The sequence below is a fragment of the Haematobia irritans genome, chromosome 5 (assembly GCF_050003625.1).
Source record: "Haematobia irritans isolate KBUSLIRL chromosome 5, ASM5000362v1, whole genome shotgun sequence".
NCBI lineage: Eukaryota > Metazoa > Arthropoda > Insecta > Diptera > Muscidae > Haematobia > Haematobia irritans.
In genome coordinates this window covers 162,965,128-162,987,630 of record NC_134401.1, presented here as the reverse complement: position 1 = coordinate 162,987,630, position 22,503 = coordinate 162,965,128, and the positions used below count along the sequence as shown (strand labels likewise).

The 22,503-nt window shown below is 29.7% G+C and overlaps 2 protein-coding genes across 8 annotated transcripts in view; one reads left to right on the top strand and one right to left on the bottom strand.

Annotated features, from left to right (window-relative positions):
- SLO2 (slowpoke 2) overlaps nt 1-22,503 on the top strand; it is a 744,153-nt gene that overhangs the window by 539,236 nt on the left and 182,414 nt on the right. The gene's annotated exons all lie outside the window — the stretch shown is intronic.
- On the bottom strand, nt 4,477-5,330 carry LOC142238835 (thioredoxin-2-like). The gene has a single exon (XM_075310561.1). It carries the CDS (start codon nt 5,191-5,193, stop codon nt 4,747-4,749), a length of 447 nt encoding a protein of 148 aa, XP_075166676.1. The 5' UTR covers nt 5,194-5,330; the 3' UTR covers nt 4,477-4,746.

The window sequence follows — 22,503 nt, the reverse complement described above, 5'->3', positions numbered from 1 at the left end:
ATGTCGATTGGACTAAACCTGCGACCTAGACTTTAATTACAAAATGTATTCACGGACAGACGGACATGGCTATATCGACTCAGGAGCCCACCCTGAGCATTTTTGCCAAAGACACCATGTGTCTATCTTGTCTCCTTCTGGGTGTTGCAAACATATGCACTAACTTATAATACCCTGTTCCCCAGTGTGGCGCAGGGTATAATAAAATTAAAATTCATTTATGGAATTTTCATTTTCTTTTCGCGGTATATGAATAAAACTAGTCACGTACAAACAGATGCCAGTAAAAATGTTTTCTTAGTCCAAAAAAGAAAAAAACTTTAAACCAAAGATGTTAAATCCTCAAAATAAGTCTTAGCCTATATTTGAAGCTATTTTTTTTTTGCTTTCTTAAACCTAAAGGTTCAATATTTCAGTTAGTTTAAGGATGATATCTTTAAATCAAAAATGTGGTTCTTTAGTTTAAGGAAGATGTTCCTTTCTCCAAAGATATGCAACTTTAACGGAGGGTTGCAAGTTTACAAAATTTGTGTCTTAATTTTATAAAAAAAAAACAATTTTTGAAGTAAAGATTATAAATTTTGTTTTAATTAAAATGTCATTATTTTAAAGGAATTTGTCCTTAATATTTTGTAAATTGCATATTCAAAAATTTAGGTTGCATAATCTTTAATATCACGTAAACATTTTTTTTTTTTCAGTGTATATGAAGGTGGACGTTAATGTCATTTCTATTTAGTAAAAAACTTTTGGTTATTTTGCGGTTGTAAAATGCATTTACTAAATTTTTGTTTTTGATAATAAAATTCATACGAAATGCAATTTAATTCGAAATCAAGTTAAATTGAGAGCAATGATGTCTGTCAGATTGTGGCAAATTGTCTAATGGGTTTGGTACACCATGCCGTATACGGCATGCACATCAGTAGGCCATAATACCCATACGCCACAATGGCTAATGGCTACCAAAATTTCTATAGAAAATGTTGTCAAAATTTTATTTCTATAGAAAATTTTGTTAAAATTTTGTTGAAATTCCATTTCTATAAAAAATTTTGTCAAAACTTTATTTCTATAGAAAATTTTGTTAAAATTTTATTTCTATAGAAAATTTTGTGAAAATTTTATTTCTATAGAAAATTTTGTTAAAATTTTATTTCTATAGAAAATTTTGTTAAAATTTTTGTTTTATTGAAAATTTTGTCAAAATTTTATTTCTATAGAAAATTTTATCAAACTGAATTTAATTGGTCTTTTTTGATTTAATATATGCCACGTATCGACTTACTTATAATTTAGAAGACGGTGTTAAGAAGTTTTAAGATACCTTACCAACGGCAAGCGTTACCGCCACCCAAGTAATTCGATTGTGGATGACAGTGTTTAGAAGAAATTTCTACGCAATCCATGGTGGAGGGTACATAAGCTTCGGCCTGGCCGAACTTATGGCCGTATATGCTTATTATATTTTTTATTTCTTTTAATTAATTTAAATTAAATTATATATTTTGTCATTTAATAAAAATTCTAAAATGACCAATAAATTCTTTTTTTATTACTTGAGTATTTAGAAGTAAATTTTCCTTTCTAAATACGTGGTAACGAACTCCCATTTTTCATTTCTCGAGCATATGGAAGGCGATCGCCGGTCTCTCGATGTTGTATTTCGAATTTTTGATTTAATTGCAGCTCGCAAGCTGATATAAAAAATTTAATATTTCAATTTTTATACCCTCCACCATAGGATGGGGGTATATTAACTTTGTCATTCCGTTTGTAACACATCGAAATATTGCTCTAAGACCCCATAAAGTATATACATATATTCTGGGTCGTGGTGAAACTCGATCTGAGTCGATCTGAGCATGTCCGTCCGTCCGTCTGTTGAAATCACGCTAACTTCCGAACGAAACAAGCTATCGAAACTTGGCGCAAGTAGTTGTTATTGATGTAGGTCGGATGGTATTGAAAATGGACCTTATCGGTCCACTTTTAGGTATAGCCCCCATATAAACGGACCCCCAAATTGGGCTTGCGATTGCTCTAAGAGAAGCAAATTTCATCATATCCGGCTGAAATTCGGTACATGGTGTTAGTATATGGTATCCAACAACCATGCAAAAATTGGTCCACATCGGTCCATAATTATATATAGCCTCCATATAAATCGATCCCCCGATTTGGCTTGAGGAATCTCTAAGAGAAGCAAATTGCATCCGATCCGGCTGAAATTTGGTACATGGTGTCGGTATATGTTCTCTAATGACCATGCAAAAATTGGTCCACATCGGCCCATAATTATATATAGCCCCCATATAAACCGATCCCCAGATTTGACCTCCGGAGCCTCTTAGAGGAGCAAAAGTCATCCGATCCGATTGAAATTTGGTACGTGGTGTTAGTATATTGTCTCTAACAACCATGCCAAAATTGGTCCATATCGGTCCATAATTATATATAGACCCCATATAAGCCGATCCCCAGATTTGACCTCCGGAGCCTCTTAGAGGAGCAAAATTCATCCGATCCGGTTGAAATTTGGTACGTGGTGTTAGTATATTGTCTCTAACAACCGTGCAGGAATTGGTCCATATCGGCCCATAATTATATATAGCCCCCATATAAATCGATCCCCAGATCTGGCTTGCGGAGCCTCTAAGAGAAGCAAATTTCATCCGATCCGGTTGAAATTTGGTACATGGTGTCAGCATATGATATCGGTTCATAATCATGGTTGCCACTCGAGTCAAAAATAATCTACCAAAATTTTATTTTTATAGAAAACATTGTCAAAATTTTATTTCTATAGAAAATTTTGTCAAAATTTTATTTCTATAGAAAATTTTGTCAAAATTTTATTTCTATAGAAAATTTTGTCAAAATTTTATTTCTATAGAAAATTTTGTCAAAATTTTATTTCTATAGAAAATGTTGTCAAAATTTTATTTCTATAGAAAATTTTGTCAAAATTTTATTTCTATAGAAAATTTTGTCAAAATTTTATTTCTATAGAAAATTTTGTCTAAATTTTATTCCTATAGAAAATTTTTTTCAAATTTTATTTCTATAGAAAATGTTGTCAAAATTTTATTTCTATAGAAACTTTAAACTTAATTATATACGTATTTAATCGGCCTTATTTAGTTTAATATATACCACGTATGGACTATGTGGTATATATTACGGTGTTAAGAAGTTTTAACATAACTTGCCATCGGCAAGTGTTACCGCAACCCAGGTTATTCGATTGTGGATGACAATCTTCAGTAGAAGTTTCTACGCAATCCATGGTGGAGGGTACATAAGCTTCGGCCTGGCCGAACTTAGGGCCGTATATACTTGTTTTTTCTTTTTTTTAATTTAAAACTGTTACTGATATTCTATACCAGAGTCAACTTCTTTTAGTCCAATTCTCAATAACAACTCCCTGGGAAGTTTTCCCCTCTTCCCTGTTCCCCTATTCTAAACAAAATCTCCCTGGCGAATTTTTCTTTATTCCCTTTTCCCTTATTCTGAACCAACTTCGAAAATGGGAAATTTTTCCCTTGAGGAAACGTTAGTATTACAAATGACAAAAAAGATATTTATATTTTTATTTTTTTTTTTTAATATTAATAAAAAATCCAAAATAAATATTAAAGATTTTTGTGAAATTTTTTTTTATTGAAATAGTCAAGTTTTGGGGAAACGAAGGCGTCCTTATTTGGGAACAAGAGCCAGATACTTTTGATTTATGACCAATTAAAATATATATATTCTTCATGGGGGAGATATTCTAAAACGATCTAACAATGTCCGTTTGCCTATCTGTTGTAATTACGCTTCGGTCTTCAAGAATGGAACTAAGGTCATGGAATTTAGATCATATTCGTTTTTGTCTGCAGGCTGGTCGAGTTCAAAGATGGGCTATATAAAGTCAGGTTTTGATATTGCTCCACGAAAATTCCCCCCGACTTGACGTCTTGAATATTTAGATGCCGTAAATTTTATTCTATTTTCCTGTCCATAAAGTATCATGCCAATTTTGGCTAATGACATTTTAAATGTATGGAAATTTTAACACCATAAAGATAAATCTACCAAATTTGGAATTCATCGATTAATGTTTTGATGTAGCCCCTCATACAGAGCGACCTCCCAATTTTACTTTTTGGAGCATAAATTCCTATTTTGATTTATAGATATTTTGCACAAGAGCTGTATCAAATTTCATGTCTATTAGTTCATCAGTGATTAGTCCCCACACTCATAAAAAGTTTAATTACATCCAAAGATCTTTATCTGAGAATGTGCTACGCTTTCTCCTACGCTTTAGACCTTTTTAAAAATTTAAAAATATCACAGTAATACAGTTCGAATGTGATATTTTAATTTTAAATTTAATATATTGTGAAATAGAAAAAATTTCCATCATTCTGCTACTTTGGCTTATTGTATGAGCCTCAGATATGTACGTATTTCTATTTATGTCGTGTATTTATTTTATTTTATTTTTTTTTTATTTATAGAATAAAAAAAATTATAGAATATAAACATTAGAATAATCTTTTTCTTTTTTTGTTTTTAATTATAAAAATGATAAAATGTCATTAAGAAAAATAATTGTTTTTTTTTTTATATGTTCGAAAAAAAAATAATATTTCCAAAATATTTCAAAATAAAAATTTGTAACAAAAATCAAAAAGTAATTCAAGATTCAATAGCATACACATTCCTTTTCTCCCTCTATTCTCCAAAATATCACCTTTAATTTTTCTCCACATTTCCCTTCACTCCACCCTCGGGTTTTCCAGCATATTTTTCCACAGTTTCTTGTAGATTTTCAGCATTACTACTGGAAAATTGATGGAGAATTTTCTTATTTTGCATTATCAAAAATGTTGGCATCGCAGTGACATTATTTTCCACAGCCAAATCTTCAAATTCATCAACATCGATTTTCACAATTAGAAGTTTGCCTTGATACTCCTGGGCCATGTCCGTCAACGTAGTGGTAAGAATTTTACAGGGACCACACCAAGGGGCAAAAAACTCAAACATAATTATACGATCACCAGCTTCCTTGATAATATTATTGAAATCATCTTTATGTTCAATCGAAAATAAATTTTTACCCAAGGGGAAGGTAAAAGATCTTGACTTTATTGTAGTATCCTCACTTTTGGTGGATTTCAGAGGATTTGAAGAAATCATTTTCGTTAAAAATTTTTGCAAAATTTTAAATTAATTCCAAAAATGTTTGTGGCCTTGCTTTTTGATTTTATGAAATTTTAATATAATTTTTTTTTTTCATTTGACAGTTTTAAATCGTTTTTCCGATGCCTCCTTTCCAAAATATTTTTGGATTAAAAAAATTATTCTGATATGAACTCTGCAAATAAACTTTGGATGGAAAGGTTTCCCCTTTTTTTATACCCTAAACCACATAGTGGTCCGGGTATAATAACTTTAATCTGCCAAAAATTGTCGAGAAGAAATGATTTTAGACCCTATAAAATATATACCGATCGACTCAAAATAAAACCTTGAAACCAAACCAAGACAGTCCTTGGATTGGGTTCAAGGTTTTATCTTATGGACAGATGATTCTGAGTCGATCAGGCCAAGACGGCCCTTGGTTTGGGTTCAGGGTTTTACGCTCCACTTGAAAACAAAGGACAATCCCAAAAATAAAATTGAGTTTAATTTTCATTTGAAACATTGGGATTTCATTTCGTAATGCAAACTACACCCAAAAATAAGGTGAAGTTACACCTAAAAAACACACAAAATTGTTGTGTTCTGGTTTTCCAATTTTTGTGGTCCTTGGTTTCAAAATTTTATTTTTATAGACTTTTTTTTAAATTTTATTTCTATAATTTTTTTTCAAAATTTGATTTCTATAGAAAATTTTGTCAAAATTTTATTTCTATAAAAAAGTCTGTTAAAATTTTATTTCTACAGAAAATTTTGTCAAAATTTTCTTTCGTTGTTTTTTTATTTCACCTTAAAACCATACATTGACTAAACTACAAGTGTAGCTTAACCAACAGAGGAAAAGAATATTTGTCAAATTTATTTAGGCAAAGCTCAAAAGACTGCACGATGGTTGGATGGGCGCACGTTTCGGAATTACCACATTCCTCATCAGCATCCTCTACTTGCAGCGAAACTATCAACCAATTATCAGAATAAATTCAGGCTATTCATTAAAGCCAACAATGAACCACACTTGAACCTTCCGAAAAAAAAGGCTTTGCAAGATAACCGGCTTATGCCGAAATAAATTCGAAACAAACATATCTCTTTTCTTATGCCACTGTCAAATCATCGATTTGAGTGCAGCTGGCTGGGTAATTCCGAAACGTGCGTCCATCCAACCATCTTTCAGTTTATAGGGCTTTGCCCAAATAAATTTGACAAACATTATTTTCCTCTGTTGGTTAAGCTAAACTTGTAGGTTAGTCAATGTATGGTTTTAAGCTGAAAAAAACAACAACAATGCTTAAAGAACAAAACCAACAATAACAAAACGAATGAAGGGAAAATGTTCTTTCTATAGAAAATTTTGTCAAAATTTTATTTCTATAGAATTTTTTTTTTCAAAATTTTATGTCTATAGAAAAATTTATCAAAATTTTATTCCTATTAAAATTTTATTTGTTTAGAAAATTTTGTCAAAATTGTATTTCTATAGAAAATTTTGTCAAATTTTTATTCCTATTAAAATTTTATTTCTATAGAAAATTTTGTCAAAATTTTATTTCTAAGAAAATGTTGTCAACATTTTATTTCTATAGAAAATTTTCCCAAAATTTCAATTCTAAGAAAATTGTGTCAAAATTTTATTTCTATAGAACATTTTATCAAATTTTTATTTATAAAGGACATTTTGTTAAAGTTTCATTTCTATAGAAAATTTTGTAAAAAATTTATTTCTTAAGAAAATGTTCGTCAAAATTTTATTTCTATTGAAAATGTTGTCAAAATTTTATTTGTATAGAAAATTTTGTCAAAATTTTATTTCTATAGAGAATTTTGTCAAAATTTTATTTTTATAGAACATTTCAAAACATTTTTAGTTATAGAGAAAATTTTGTCAAAATTTTATTACTATAGAAAATTTTGTCAAAATGTTATTTCTATGGAAAATTTTGTCAAATTTATATTTATAGAGAAAATTTTGTCAACATTTTATTACTATAGAAAATTTTGTCAAAATTTTATTTCTATAGAACATTTTCGTCAAAATTTTATTTCTATAAAAAATTTTGTCAAAACTTATTTCTATAGAAAATGTTGTCAAAAATTTTTTCATAATTTTTTTTTTCTATAGAAAATTTTCTCAAAATTGTATTTCTAAGAGAATTTTGCCAAAATTTTATTTCTATAGAATATTTTGTCAATATTTCATTTCTATAGAAAATTTTGTCAAAATTTTATTTCTAGAGAAGATTTTGTCAAAATTTTATTTTTATAGAAAATTTTGTCAAAATTTTATTTCTATAGACAATTTTGTCAAAATTTTATTTCTATAGAATATTTTGTCAATATTTCATTTCTATAGAAAATTTTGTCAAAATTTTATTTCTATAGGAAAGTTTGTCAAAATTTTAATTCTATAGAAAATTTTCTTAAATTTGTTTTTTTTTCTATAGCAAATTTTGTTAAACTTTTATTTCTACAGAAAATGTTGACAAAATTTTATTTCTATGGAAAATTCTGTCAAAATTATATTTCTATGGAAAATTTGATTTCTATAGAAACTTTTGTCAAAATTTTATTTCTATGAAACTTTTAGTCAACAGTTTGTTTCTATAGAAAATTTTATTAAAGTTTTATTTCTATAAGTATTTTCTACCAAATTTTATTTGTATAAAAAATTGTATTCCTATTGAAAACTTTGTCAAAATTTTAATTGTATAGAATATTTTGTCGAAATTTCACTTCTATAGAAAATTTTTTCCGTCCGTCCGTCTGTTGAAATCACGCTAACTTCCGAACGAAACAAGCTGTCGACTTGAAACTTGGCACAAATAGTTGTTATTGATGTAGGTCGGATGGTATTGCAAATGGGCCATATCGGTTCACTTTTACGTATAGCCCCCATATAAACGGACCCCAAATTTGGCTTGCGAGGCCTCTAAGAGAAGCAAATTTCATCCGATCCGGCTGAAATTTGGTACATGGTGTTAGTATATGGTATCTAACAACCATATAGAAATTGGTTCATATCGGTCCATAATTATATATAGCCCCCATATAAACCGATCCCCGATTTGGCTTGCGGAGCCTCTAAGAGAAGCAAATTTCATCCGATCCCGCTGAAATTTGGTACATGGTGTAAGTATATGGTCTCTAACAACCATGCAAAAATTTGTCCACATCGGTCCATAATTATATATAGCCCCCATATAAACCGACCACCAGATTTGACCTCCGGAGCCTCTTGGAAGACCAAACATTTATCTGATTCAGTTGAAATTTGGTACGTGATGTTAGTATAGGGTATCCAACAACCATGCAGGAATTGGTTCCTATCACTCCATAATAATAATATAATATAAAGCTCCCATATAAACCGATCCCCAGATTTGACCTCCGGTGCCTCTTGGAGAAGCAAAATTCATCCGATCTGTTTGAAATTTGGTACGTGGTGGTAGTATATGATATTTAACAACCATGTGAGTTGAAATTTGTGGATGACAGTCTTTCGTAGAAGTTTCTACGCAATCAGATTCGGCCTGGCCGAACTTACGGCCGTATATACTTGTTAAACTCTTATTTCTATATAAAATATTATCAAAATGTTATTTCTATGGAAAATTTTGCTTCTGTAGAAAATTTTGTCAAAATTTTATTTCTATAGAAATATTTGTCAAAATTTTATTTCTGTGGAAAATTTGATGTCTATACAAAATTTAGTCAAAACTTTATTTCTACAGAAAATTTTAGTCAAAAATTTGTTTCCAAAAAAATTTTTTATTTCTATAGAAGATTTTGTCAAAATTTTATTTCTATAGAAAATTTTGTTAAAATTTTATTTCTATAGATTTTATTTGTAAATTGTTTGGAATATGTTTTACATATTTTCGTTGTTTATTATCAAAATTCATATTCATAATGAAATTTACACTCTAAAATGCCCATAAAAACTTGAATAAGACCTTTCAAATTTCATTCAATCCATTCATTTGTAGACTAGAGAAATTGCATATATTTTAATGGCTAGCAATCAATAGAATTTGATTGGATATTTAGAAATGGATAAATTAGAAATTTATTGCATATGGTCGAATACAAATTTCCAATTTTCTGAATCATATCAACCAATCAATTGCACATATGTGAATAACTCTCATAGTACTATCGTGCGTATAATTAACTTTCATTTTGTATTAGCATATCACTCATACGTTTACTCGTCCTCGTCCTTTTATCTCATTTCACATTGCTAGCCATTATAAATAAGATATTTGGCAAGTGCTTTGGTATTGAGATTTGTGAAACATTAAGTGAATGAATTTAGCATATTTTAATGATTTTCAATATGCTGACAATATGGCAATGCTACCGCCCCATGAGAATGATATCCAGCAATTTGGAAAATTGAAGTACTCATTCACATACATCCTTCAGCAATCATTTTAATGATGATGGCGACTATGATGTATTTGCAAAAGCAAATGCATCATTATTATTAAACATCTTAACCCACCTCTATGACTTAACCGAAAGCAAATTTACCCTGATCTTAGTTAGAACATTAGCTGACAGTATATTTCTCTCTTAGCATTAAATTGGAACATTTCCTTGTGTCATTTGCCATTTCCCTCGTTCATGGTTGCAAGTATTGCTCTTGGCTCTAGTAGAACACAGATAACGTTTTTATGTTTAAACAGTATATTGGCCATATATAATATGACCATATGAAATGAGTCAGGAAGACTTGTATCTATGAATGTACATACATTGCATTGCTTGTCTTTAAATGATTCACATCACAATATGGAATTATATTGGAATGGGTTGTGAAAAAACTTTCGAAGTTTTCTAATACTTAGAAGTAAATTAAAAAAATAATATCGTACTACTTTAAAAAAATTCCTCAATTTTAAACGAATGTGAATGTGGACACCAACGGTTGCCTAAATTTTGCCCACATTTGGGAGGTATCCCCGTATGAGAGGTTAATCTTAATCTTGGGTTAATATAAAAAATTTACTCTCCACTTGTGATAGGTGTCCGATTTTCAGAGTGCCCAAGTATGGGACGTTTCATTGTACAGTGCTGCCGCTACTACTTCAATCGAAGTATTTTGCTTCATTTTCACAAAATTTACTTCGTCACTCCTTCTTCCAAAAATCTGCTTCACTTTTTGTTCTGCTTCAAATTTTAAAATGTTTCCCTATTACCTCATTGTTTTTCCTATTCCTTTAATTACGATGAACATAGCGGTTTTAATCATTGAATTATTAACCGATTTAGACCAATTTTTGCATAGTTGTTAGAGACCATATACTTACACCATGTACCAAATTTCATCGGATGAAATTTGCTTCTCTTAGAGTCCCCGAAATCCAAATTTGGGGGTCCGTTTATATGGGGGCTATACGTAAAAGTGGACTGATATGGCCCATTTGCAATACAATCCGACCTACATCAATAACAACTACTTGTGCCAAGTTTCAAGTCGATAGCTTCTTTCGTTCAGAAGTTAGCGTGATTTCAACAGACGGACTACTTCAATTTTATTCAATCTACTCCACTTTTTTCCAAAATCTACTTCACTCAATTTTTCACTAGCGGCAGCACTGCATTGTAGGATATCCCAAAATTTCGTCTACAAGGGAGGATTTTTTTAGTTTTTTAAATCAAAAAATTAATTTAAATAAAAACAAAGTATTTATATTAAATATTATTTTTAAAAAGAAAAAAACTTCACCACACTATTTCCAAATATAAGGTTGATTGAAGAAGAAACCATAATCAAAAGTAAACTGATGCAATTAATTTTTTAACCAAACTAATACTTGAAGTCAGTTAAGAAAATGATTTAATTTTTGTTTTCTTAAATCATCATATGGTTTTCATCAGTTGGGATTTATTTCCCAATAGAAATGGGGGAGTTTCCCATCTCATGTTTAAAATCAAAAAGTATGAAACAAAATATTTCAAGAAAATCAGAGAAATTAATTGATTTGAATTTCCAGCGGTAATCCTTTTCACTACATGTGAAATATTTTTGAATGTATAAACAAACATAGCTTTTAATTATCCTAAAGCAACGACCCATTCTACTGTCTGCCAGTCCTTAAACGCTGAATGCCATTAAATTCTCTTTGTGTCCGTGCTGTTGACTTGGTCTTGTCAATTCGATTGAAATTTGAATTGAGTTATAAAATCCAATGAATCTGCTTACTTTTGTCATGCATACTTATAGACAAACTAAGTGTCATTCAAATGAAAGTGTACATTATCCAGCGATAATATTGAAAATAATGTCAAAAGTTTATTTCTATTGAAAATTTTCTCAAAATTTAATTTCTATAGAAAATTTTCTTTCTATTGAAAAATTTCTCCAAATTTTATTCTATAGAAAATATTCTCAAAATTTTCTTTCTATGGACAATTTTATCAAAAGTTTATTTCTATTGAAAATTTTATCAAAATTTTATTCTACAGAAAATTTTTTCAAAGTTTTATTTCTATAGAACATTGGGTCAAGATTTTATTCCTATTGAAAATTTCTCAAAATTTTATTTTGATAGAAAATTTTCTCAAAATTTAGTTTTATAGGAAATTTTGTCAAAATTTTATTTATATAGAAAATATTCTCGAAATTTTATTTCTATAGAATTTTTTATCAAGATTTTATTTCCATAAAAAATCTTGTCCAAATTTTATATATATTGAAAATTTTGTCAAAATTTTATTCCTATCGAAAATTTTGTCAAAATTTTATTCCTATCGAAATTTTTATCAACATTTCATTTCTATACAAAATTTTGTTAACATTTCATTTCCATAGAAAATTTTGTCAAAATTGTATTTCTATAAAAAATTTTTTCAAACTTTTATTGTTATAGAAAAATTTACCAGAATTTTATTTTTGTAGAAAATTTTATCAACATTTTATAGAAAATTTTGTCAAAATTTTATTTCAATAATTTTTCTTGTTACTTTTATTGCTATAGAAAAATTTTTCAGAATTTTATTTTGTAGAAAGTTTTATCAACATTTTTTTTCTCCAGAACATTATGTCAAAATTTTATTTTTATAGAAAATTTTCTCAAAATTTTATTTCCGTAGAATATTTTGTCAACATTTTATTTCTATAGAAAAACTTGTAAAAATTTTTCTATGGAAAATTTCTATAGAAAAATTTCTCAAAATTTTATTTCTATAAAAAATTTTGTCAAAATTTTATTTCTATTGAAAATTTTGTCAAAATTTTATTTCTATAGAAAATTTTGTCAAAATTTTCTTCCTATAGAAAATTTTGTCAAAATTTTATTTCTAAACACAATTTTGTCACAATTTTATTTCTATAGAGAATTTTATCGATATTTTATTTCTATAGAAAATTTTGTTAACATTTTATTTCCATAGAAAATTTTGTCAAAATTTTATTTCTATAAAAAACAATTTCAAAGTTTTATTGCTATCGAAAAATTTATCAAAATTTTATTTCTGTAGAAAATTTTATCAACATTTTATTTCTCAAGAACATTATATCAAAATTTTATTTCTATAGAACATTTTCTCAAAATTTTATTTCCGTAGAAACTTTTGTCAAAATTTTATTTCTATAGAAGATATTCTCGAAATTTTATTTCTATAGAAAATTTTATCAAGATTTTATTTCTATAAAAAATTTTATGAAGATTTTATTTCTACACAAAATCTTGTCCAAATTTTATATCTATTGAAAATTTTGTCAAAATTTTATTTCTATAGAATACTAGCGTAACCCGGCCCGCTTCGCAGCGCCTTCCTAAGCATATTTGGAGGAATATTTTGCGTTAACTTAGTCAACTATATTCTTCGTGCTGAAAACAAATTCGAAAAGATATGAATTCTTTTAAACAAATCGGACTACTTGATTTTTCGTTTATAGGTACAAATACGGCGGGAGAGGGTGTACCTTCTTCTATATTTCTTGTGAATTTTAAGTGTGGTTTGTCAAGGAAAGGTATCCTTCTCCTCAACATATCTGAAAATTAGGCACTATATTATAATAACATACAAAGAATTACTCTTTCCCATCCAATAAATCGGAAAAAGCAAAATTAGTAAAAAATTTTACCTCATTAACATTTGCTAAAATGTTGGAAAATGATGCACCCTCTACGTTGGCTGCCAATTTCATGTAAATTTAAGTTCTTTACTAAAAAGAAGTCTGGCAGAAGCCTGTGCAAAAATCATAAAATTATGTACCGAGTTCCCATTTACGGACAACCTTCTACTTTCAATTTAAGAAAAAAAAGGACAAAAGGGAACCCTCCCCCCACCTTCGCTCCACTCCGACCTGATATCGGTCTATCACGTACCCTATATTAATTTCGCAACTACTCAATGGTCCCTATAAATTCTATCGAAGTAAATCGACAAAGTTTATTGAAATTTTCCCCTTCCCCAACCAGATATCGAAAAATTATATACTAATTTAAAAGTCATGTATAAATTTAATCACCTCCGCCCACGTTCCCTGTAAATTTCAAGTAGATCGGCGATGTTTAAATTTTGCTCTATTGTTTTAAAGGGACGTCACTTTTCCCGATACAATATCGACAAACACCGTAGTGAATAGCACCCCTAACCTTCCCTGAAAGTTCTTGAAACTTTCCTTCAAGTGTGGGGCAAGGAAGGTTGCCTCTTCGTTCATAACCTTCCCCCACTGCCTATGTAAATTTCAAGAAAACTTTCTCTCCTTAGTCGCCTTTCTCTTCCCTTTGGAACTTTCGGCGGATCTAGTGTTCGATGATCTTAAGCGCTGTTATAAAAGACGCGTAGCTTGATCTTCTACAGATTCTGAATTTATACGATTTGAAAATCGTACTTGTTCTGATTGCACTCGGGCATCATGTTGTTGTTGTGTCTCTGATTGTCGCGATGCAGCAGTTCTTATCAGTTGGGAGCGTAATCGTTCATCCCATTGTTGTTGCGTCTCCGATTCTCTTAATGAGAGAGTTCTGACCAATTGCGATTGGAGTCGTTTATCGCGTTATTCTTGCGTTTCAGATTGTCTCAATGCAATAGTTCTTACCATTTGCGATTGGAGCCGAATATCGCGCTGATTCTGAGTGTCGATTTCTCGAGAAGCTAACGTCCGTATTCGTTGTGCTTGGATTCTGCGGCGACTTTCTTCAGATTTCTCTAATGTACGCAATGTGCTTGATCGAAATCTTTGTGACAGGATTCGAATTTCATGCTGTTGGTTTGTCTCTGCTTGTCTAGAAGTTGTTGCTCTATTTCTATTTTCTTCTAAACGCAACTCACGCTCTTCTTGCGACTCTTTATTCCTTCTTTGTTTTAGTTTCTGCGATTTTATAGAAAGTTTCGTAAGAGTTGCCTTCTTCTTCATTGGCATGATTTAAAAATTTATTACAGGAGTTACAGAGTTGTTACAGAGTTGTGAATGCAAATGGTAATAATCGAAGGTAATTATTGCTACACACTGATTTCACACTGACTACTTTATCGGTAATAGTTATGAAAGGTAAAATAACAAAGCCACAATTTAATAGTTTTTTTAATATCAAAAGATACGCGTGTCCGCACTATTTCGTTTTTAAAAAGCAGGTAGAACAGTTTCCTAAAAACATTTTGCACGACTACTGTGTAAATTTCAATAAAACCCGAGAAGAGTAGTACTGTACACTGTATTTTACTGTACTGTATTTAAAAAAAGTAGAGTAAAGGGGAGAGACCCCTCCACGACTAAATTTCGAAAAATAAATTAGCGGCTCCTTTTCTAGGGGCCACCCCTACCATCCTGAAAAATTTTAAGTTAATCGGAGAAGTTATGTCCAATTTTTAAAAAAATCGGGCAAGGGGGAGGTACCCCTCCCAGACCAGATACCAAAAAATGAGGTACCCTATTTTCACCACATGGTCACCCTCTACATTCTTGAAAGGTTCAAGTAAATCTGCTTGACCGTTTCCGACTTCAAGCAAATCCGAAACATGAAAAAGGATCGGCAAGGGGGAGGTACACCTCCGGCAAAGGGTCCCTTCCCTGATTCAATTTCAGAAAATGAAGTTGCGGATCTTTGTCCCATAGTCACCCCCAACTTTCACTGAAAATTTTAAGCAAATCGAAGAACGTAAGTCAAATTAACAAAAAGTCGGGCAAGGGGGAGGTACCTCTCCACGACCGGATATAACAAAAGGGAGTACCTTTTTCTACCAAATGATCATATTTTACCTTCGGTTCAACCGTTTGCGAGTTCAAGCAAATCTGAAAACGTAAGTCCAATTCTAAAAAAATCGAGCAAGGGGGTGGTACCCCCACCCCTGGGCCAGAAATATAAAAATGATTTACCCTATTCCTACTACATGATCATCCTTTACCTTCTCCTAAAATTTCAAATAAGCCGGTTCAGCCGTTTCCGATTTCAAGCAAATCGGAAAATTTGAGCTCTATTTTCAAAAAGTCGCTTAAGGGGGAGGTACCCCCTCCCGACCAAATTTCGAAAAAAAAATTTGCGAATCTTTGTCTAGGGATCACCCCCTACTATCCCAGAAAATTTCGTGCAAATCGGTCAACTTTGGTCTAATTTTCAAAAAGTCGGACAAAGGGGAGGTTCCTCTCCGCGACCATATGTCAAAAAATGAGGTACCCTATTTTCAGCACATGAGTGCCCCCCACGATCTCTGAAAGTTTCAAGTAAATCGGTTCAGCCGTTTTCGCGCCAACCCGGAACATACAAATAAACAAACAAACAAACAAATAAACAAACATAATTTGAATTTTATATATATAGATATTCTCGAATTTTTATTTTTATAGAAAATTTTATCAAGATTTTATTTCTATAACAAATTTTATCAAGATTTTATTTCTATACAAAATCTTGTCCAAATCTATTGAAAATTTTGTCAAAATTTTATTCGAAAATTTTATCAACATTTCATTTCTATAGAAAACTTTGTTACCATTTTATTTCCATAGAAAATTTTGTCAAAATTTTATTTCTATAAACATTTTTTTTCAAACTTTTATTGGTATAGAAAAATTTATCAGAATTTTATTTTTGTAGAAAATTTTATCAACATTTTGTAGAATATTTGGTCACAATTTTATTTCTATAAATTTATTTTTTAACTTTTATTGCTATAGAAAACTTTATCAGAATTTTATTTTTGTAGAAAATTTTATCAACATTTTATAGAATATTTTGTTACAATTTTATTTCTATAATTTTTTTTTAACTTTTATTGCTATAAAAAAATTTATCAGAATTTTATTTCTGTAGAAAGTTTTATCAACATTTTTATTTCTCTAGAACATTATGTCAAAAATTTATTTTTATAGAAAATTTTCTCAAAATTTTATTTCCGTAGAAACTTTTGTCAACATTTTATTTCTATAGAAAAACTTGTACAAATTTTCTCAAAATTTGATTTCTATAGAAAAATTCCTAAAATTTTATTTCTATACATAATTTTGTCAAAATTTTATTTCTATAGAAAATTTAGTCAACATTTTATTTCCATAGAAAATTTTGTTTACATTTTATTTCCATAGAAAATGTGGTCAACATTTTATTTCGTTATTGTTGTTTTTGATCTCAGCTTAAAGTCATGCATTGACTAAACTACAAGTGTAGCTTACTTTTCCTCTGTTGGTTAAGCTACACTTGTAGTGTAGTCAATGCATGGCTTTAAGCTGAGATCAAAAACAACAATAACGATTGAAGAGAAGCCAACAATAACAAACAAAACGAAAATTTTATTTCTATAAAAAAAATTTTCAAAGTTTTATTGTTATCGAAAAATTTATCAAAATTTTATTTCTGTAGAAAATGTTATCAACATTTTATTTCTGTAGAACATTATGTCAAAATTTTATTTCTATAGAACATTTTCTCAAAATTTTATTTGCGTAGAAACTTTTGTCAACATTTTATTTCTATAGAAAAATTTGTAAAAGTAATAGAAATTTCTATAGAAAACATTCTCAAAAAAAAATGTCTATTGATACTTTTGTCAAAATTTTATTTCTATAGAGAATATTGTGAAAAGTTTATATCTGTTGAAATTTTTGTCAAAATTTTATTTCTATAAAACCTTTGGTCCCATTTTTCTCAACAACTTTTTTCAACAAAAATTTCGTAAAAAAGTTCTTTATGTAGAAAAGTTTTCCAATATTTTAGAAAATTTTCTCAAAATTTTTTATCTATACAAAATTTTCTGAAAATTGTATGTCTAAAAAACATTTTCTCATAATTACTTCTCAATGTTTTATATTTATAGAACATTTTGTCAACATTTTATTTCTTTAGAAAATGTTCTAAAAAATTTTAGTTCTATAGAAAATTTTGTCAAATTTTTATTTCTATAGAAAATTTTTATGAAATTTTTATTTCTTTAGAAAATTTTGTGGAAATTTTATTATAATTGAAAATTTTGGGAAAATATTATCTATAGAAAACTTGTACAAATTTTTATATTTATAAAAAAATGTCAAAATTGTATTTCTATATCAAATTGCAGTCACACGTAGTTGAAGAGGAATAATTTGCAAAATCTTACAAAACGTCAAGAAACCAAAAATTTACCATGTTTAGTAGAATTCAACCAACAGTGACAACCGTGGTTGTAATTCTATGCCACTTCTCTGTTGTATTTTAAGGGGTATGGTCGACTCGCCGAAGTGAAGTAGACATGAATTGGTGACGTTTTTAAAAGACCTATGAGTTTTTGTCGGGGCCTGACTTTAATATTATTAAGAAGAGAAAATTAAAAAAAAAAAAAAAAAAAAACAAGAAACAAGAAACAATAAATCTTTGTGCAGTTTATGCTCGATAGTTTGAAATTAAAATAGGATTAAATATAAAGCATTTTATATATCTTTAATCTTTTTAAAGTTATAATTTGTACACACATGTCTCCACATGTGCTGGCCTCTGTATGTATGTGTCCACTTGGTACGAATTCTATTTTCAAAAATTTTATCTTATCTATAACATCTACCAGACGATATTTCTTAAATATATTGACATAGAATTTAAGTAAATAATCTTAAAAATTCTAGCACTTTCTCTTCTTCATTTTATTCAATTTCTTTAATCTTTTATTTTTCTATAAGCCCATACTGTTCACTTCAATCCCCACAAAATAGTATAACAAATATTTTGTTTTCCTATCCTATCCCATCCCCTTCCTCATATTCGATTTGTTGACATCATGCTAAATATCTTATGGTTTTGACAACAATAATGATGAATATTGAATGAAATTTGTAACATAAAAGGAGAAAGGGATCTAAGGACCAAAGACTATTATAGTTGACCATAATACCCATATAAGAGTGACAAGTATAGAAAAACTTTAGCCATGTGCAAGTTGAAATGGGTGTAGTTGAATACAAAGCTAGGGGAAAGATGATGGGATGAATGTGACTTTAGACCATGTTTGTATTTATATGTGGATCAACTCGTCAGATAGCCAATACAAACTATTAAGCATAAGTGGATAATAAACATATACATAAAAAAGAAGTCTTAAATTACAAACTTGGATATTATTTTGTCCAAAAACTAACAAACATATATGTGGAATAAAGTCCTTAAAACTATACAAAAAATATACCCTTTAAAAATTTATGCTAAAAACTCAGGAAATAAACTTAAAAATTGTAAAATAATGTAACCGTCGGTGTTTATTTCTATAGAAAATTTTACAAAATTTTATTTCTATTGAAAATTTTTTCAAAGTTTTAGTTCTATAGAAATAAATTTTGTGCAAAACTATCAACCAATTATCAGAATAAATTCTGGTAATTCACTCAACCCAAAGTGAACTACACTTGAACCAGGGATCCGGAGCGTGGAGCGGAGCGGAGCAAGCCCTTTTTTAGCCGGAGCGGGAGCGGAGCGGGAGCGGAGCGGGAGCGGCATTTCTAAAATCCGGAGCGGAGCGGGAGCGGAGCGGTTTCCAAATGAAAAACCGCTCCGCTTCGAATAAAATATTACTTGAATGAAATGTGTAACTTTGAAATTACACTGTGTAGGTAATTTCAAATTTAGCTAGTACTTAGCGTAGTGTGAGCAAACGTTTAAAATGTACGATATGTATTTTTGTACGTACGTACATTGGGGAAAACACAACGTGTTTTTTTAGTAATTGTTTTCAAAAACGGCAAATGTCAAAATATATCTCTAGTATGTGTTGTAAAAGTAACAACAGTACTTTCGATCAATTTCATCCCGTATTACTACAAAGATGGTTGTAATGAACGTCAAATAAATGCAATTAAACGATCTTATTTATATTTAGTTTTTTAGTTTTCTACACTGAAAAAAATATTGTCGTGAAGTCAAAGATTCCATGTCCTTAGAATAAGAATGCAAATTTTGCTTAACATGGAAGACGCATTTCTCTAAAATAAAGTTTTTTTTCTTGTCCAAAAGGCAATAAACTTTTGAATGAAGTTGTACTGTCCTTATAATTAAGTGATTTTACTTAAAAATGTGTATCATAACATGAAAGATAAAAATTTTGAGGTAAGGTCAACGTGACTTTAATAATTAAGAAAAATTCTTTAAAATTAATAAAATTGTCTTTAAATTTGTTTCCTTTTTGCATCTCAAAAAATCGTTAAAAAATAAGACATGTTTTTCACCACTTTATTTTAAAGACGCTTTTTACTTGAAACATAGCATAATTTCTACTGGAAGTCGAGTCTTAATATGAAAAAAAAAACAACTCGTTAACTCGTTTTTAAAGGATTTTGATAACAACTGACGAAAAAAATCTAAAAAATGAAAAATTAACATTTGCTTCCTAGAAGCAAGTACATAACCCCCAAATTTAAAAGAGAATTACGTCTTTAAAGTATCCTTACTTGTATTCTCCGCTTCTTTGGCTCGGAATTAATACCCAAACTGTTAAAGTAAAGACAAAATCTTTGGAACCGGGCATGCTTTTTTTCAGTGTAAGGACATTCATATTTGCTTTACTATTGTACTATTGTACTATATCCTAGCATTCTCTTATTTCTGATATTAGTTCTCGAAAATTTAATTAAAATTATGGATAGTTTCAATTTTGGTTGAAAAATGTGCGCATATACATTTATTATACAATAAAGGGGAAAAAAGCGAAATTAGGTAACACTAGATCTGAGTAAGAATATTCGTAGATAGTAGATTGGTACAGGGAGTTTTTTTGGGCACAAGGACGAACGTTATTGAATTTGGAAGAAATCGGATCAAATTTAGATATAGCTCCCATATATATGTATTGCCCGATTTCGACAAATGGGGTCACGTTGCACTTTTTTACTAACCGATCGTCGTCAAATTTAGCACAAAATAATCTTCTGTATCACCCTTTAAGTCTGAAAATTTCATCGAAATCGGTTAAGATTTAGATATAGGTCCCATATATATGTATCGCCCGATTTTGCCAAATTAGGTCATAAAACCCTTATTTATCAACCGATCTTACTCAAAGTTGGCGAAATGTAATCTTCTATAGCACTAACTATATGTGCAAAAAATCATCGAAATCGGTTCAGATTTAGCTATAGCTCCCATATATGTACCGCCCGATTTTTCTAAATAAAATAAAAGTCAATTGAACAAATAACACAATGTTTGTACTATAATTTTCTCGAAGAGGAGCGGAGCGTGGAGCGGAGCGGAGCGATTTTTTTTTCTCGGAGCGGAGCGTGGAGCGGAGCGGTTTTTTTTCTCCGGAGCGGGAGCGGAGCGAAAAAAATGGACCGCTCCGGATCCCTGACTTGAACCTCCCGAAAAAGGGTTTGATAGTCGGCTACTGCCTAAACAAATTTGCCTGCATATCTCTTTTCCTTTGCCAAACTCAAATCATCGATTTGAATGTATTTGGCTGGGTTTGTTTTTGAGCGTGCTTCCTCTATCTTCATTCGTTTTGTTTGTTATTGTTGGCTTCTCTTCAATCGTTATTGTTGTTTTTTTTATCTCAGCTTAAAGCCATGCATTGACTAAACTACAAGTGTAGCTTAACCAACAGAGGAAAAGTATGCTTGTCAAATTTATTTGGGCAAAGCCCTATAGACTGCAAGATGGTTGGATGTACAGCTGTTTCGGAATTACCACATTCCTCATCAGCATCCTCTACTTGCAGTAAAACTACCAATTTTCAGAATAAATTCGGGTAATTCACTCAACCCAAAGTGAACTACACTTGAACCTTCCGAAAAATAGTCGGCTACTACCTAAACAAATTTGCAAGCATATCTCTTTACCTTTGCCAAACTGAAATCATCGATTTGAATGAAGTTGGCTGGGTTTGTTTTTGAGCGTGCTTCCTCTATCTTCATTCGTTTTGTTTGTTATTGTTGGTTTCACTTCAATCATTATTGCTGTTTTTTGGATCTCAGCTTAAAACCATGCATTGACTAAACTATAAGTGTAGCTTAACCAACAGGGGAAAGGAATGTTTGTCAAATTTATTTGGGCAAAGCCAGTTGGCAGTAGCCGACTATCAAACCTTTAGGATTAGGAATGTGCTGATTGGGAATGTAGTAATTCCGAAAAAGCTGTACATCCTACCATCTTACAGTCTATAGGGCGTTGCCCAAATAAATGTGTCAATCATACTTTTCCTCTGTCGGTTAGGCTACACTTGTAGTTTAGTCAATGCATGGTTTTAAGCTGAGATCAAAAACAGCAAAATTTTATTTCTATAGAAAATTTTGTTAGCGTTTTATTTCTATAGAAAATTTTGGAAAAAAATTACTTTTATAGAAAATTTTGTCAAAATGTTATTTCTATAGAAAACTTTGTTAGCGTTTTATTTCCATAAACAATTTTGTGAAAAGTTTATTTCTATAAGAAACTTTTTTTTCAAACTTTTTTTTATTTCTATAGAAAATTTTTACAAAATGTTATTTCTATAGAAAATTTTTGCAAAGTTTTAGTTGTATAGAAAAATTTGTGCAAAATTTAATTCTATAGACAATTTTTGTAAATTTTATTTCTATTGAAAATTTTTACAAAATTTTATTTCTATAGAAAATTTTGTCAAAATTTGATTTCTATAGAACATTTTGGCAAAATTTTGTTTCTATAGAAAATTTTGGAAAAATGTTACTTTTATAGAAAATTTTGTCAAAATTAATTTCTATATAAAATTTTGTCAAAATTTTATTTCTATAGAAAATTTTGTTAGCGTTTTATTTCCATAGAAAATTTTGTGAAAAGTTTATTTCTATAAGAAACTCTTTTTTTCAATCTTTTATTTCTATAGGAAATTATTGCAAATTTTTATTCTAAAGACAATTTTTTATTCTAAAAAAAACAATTTTTA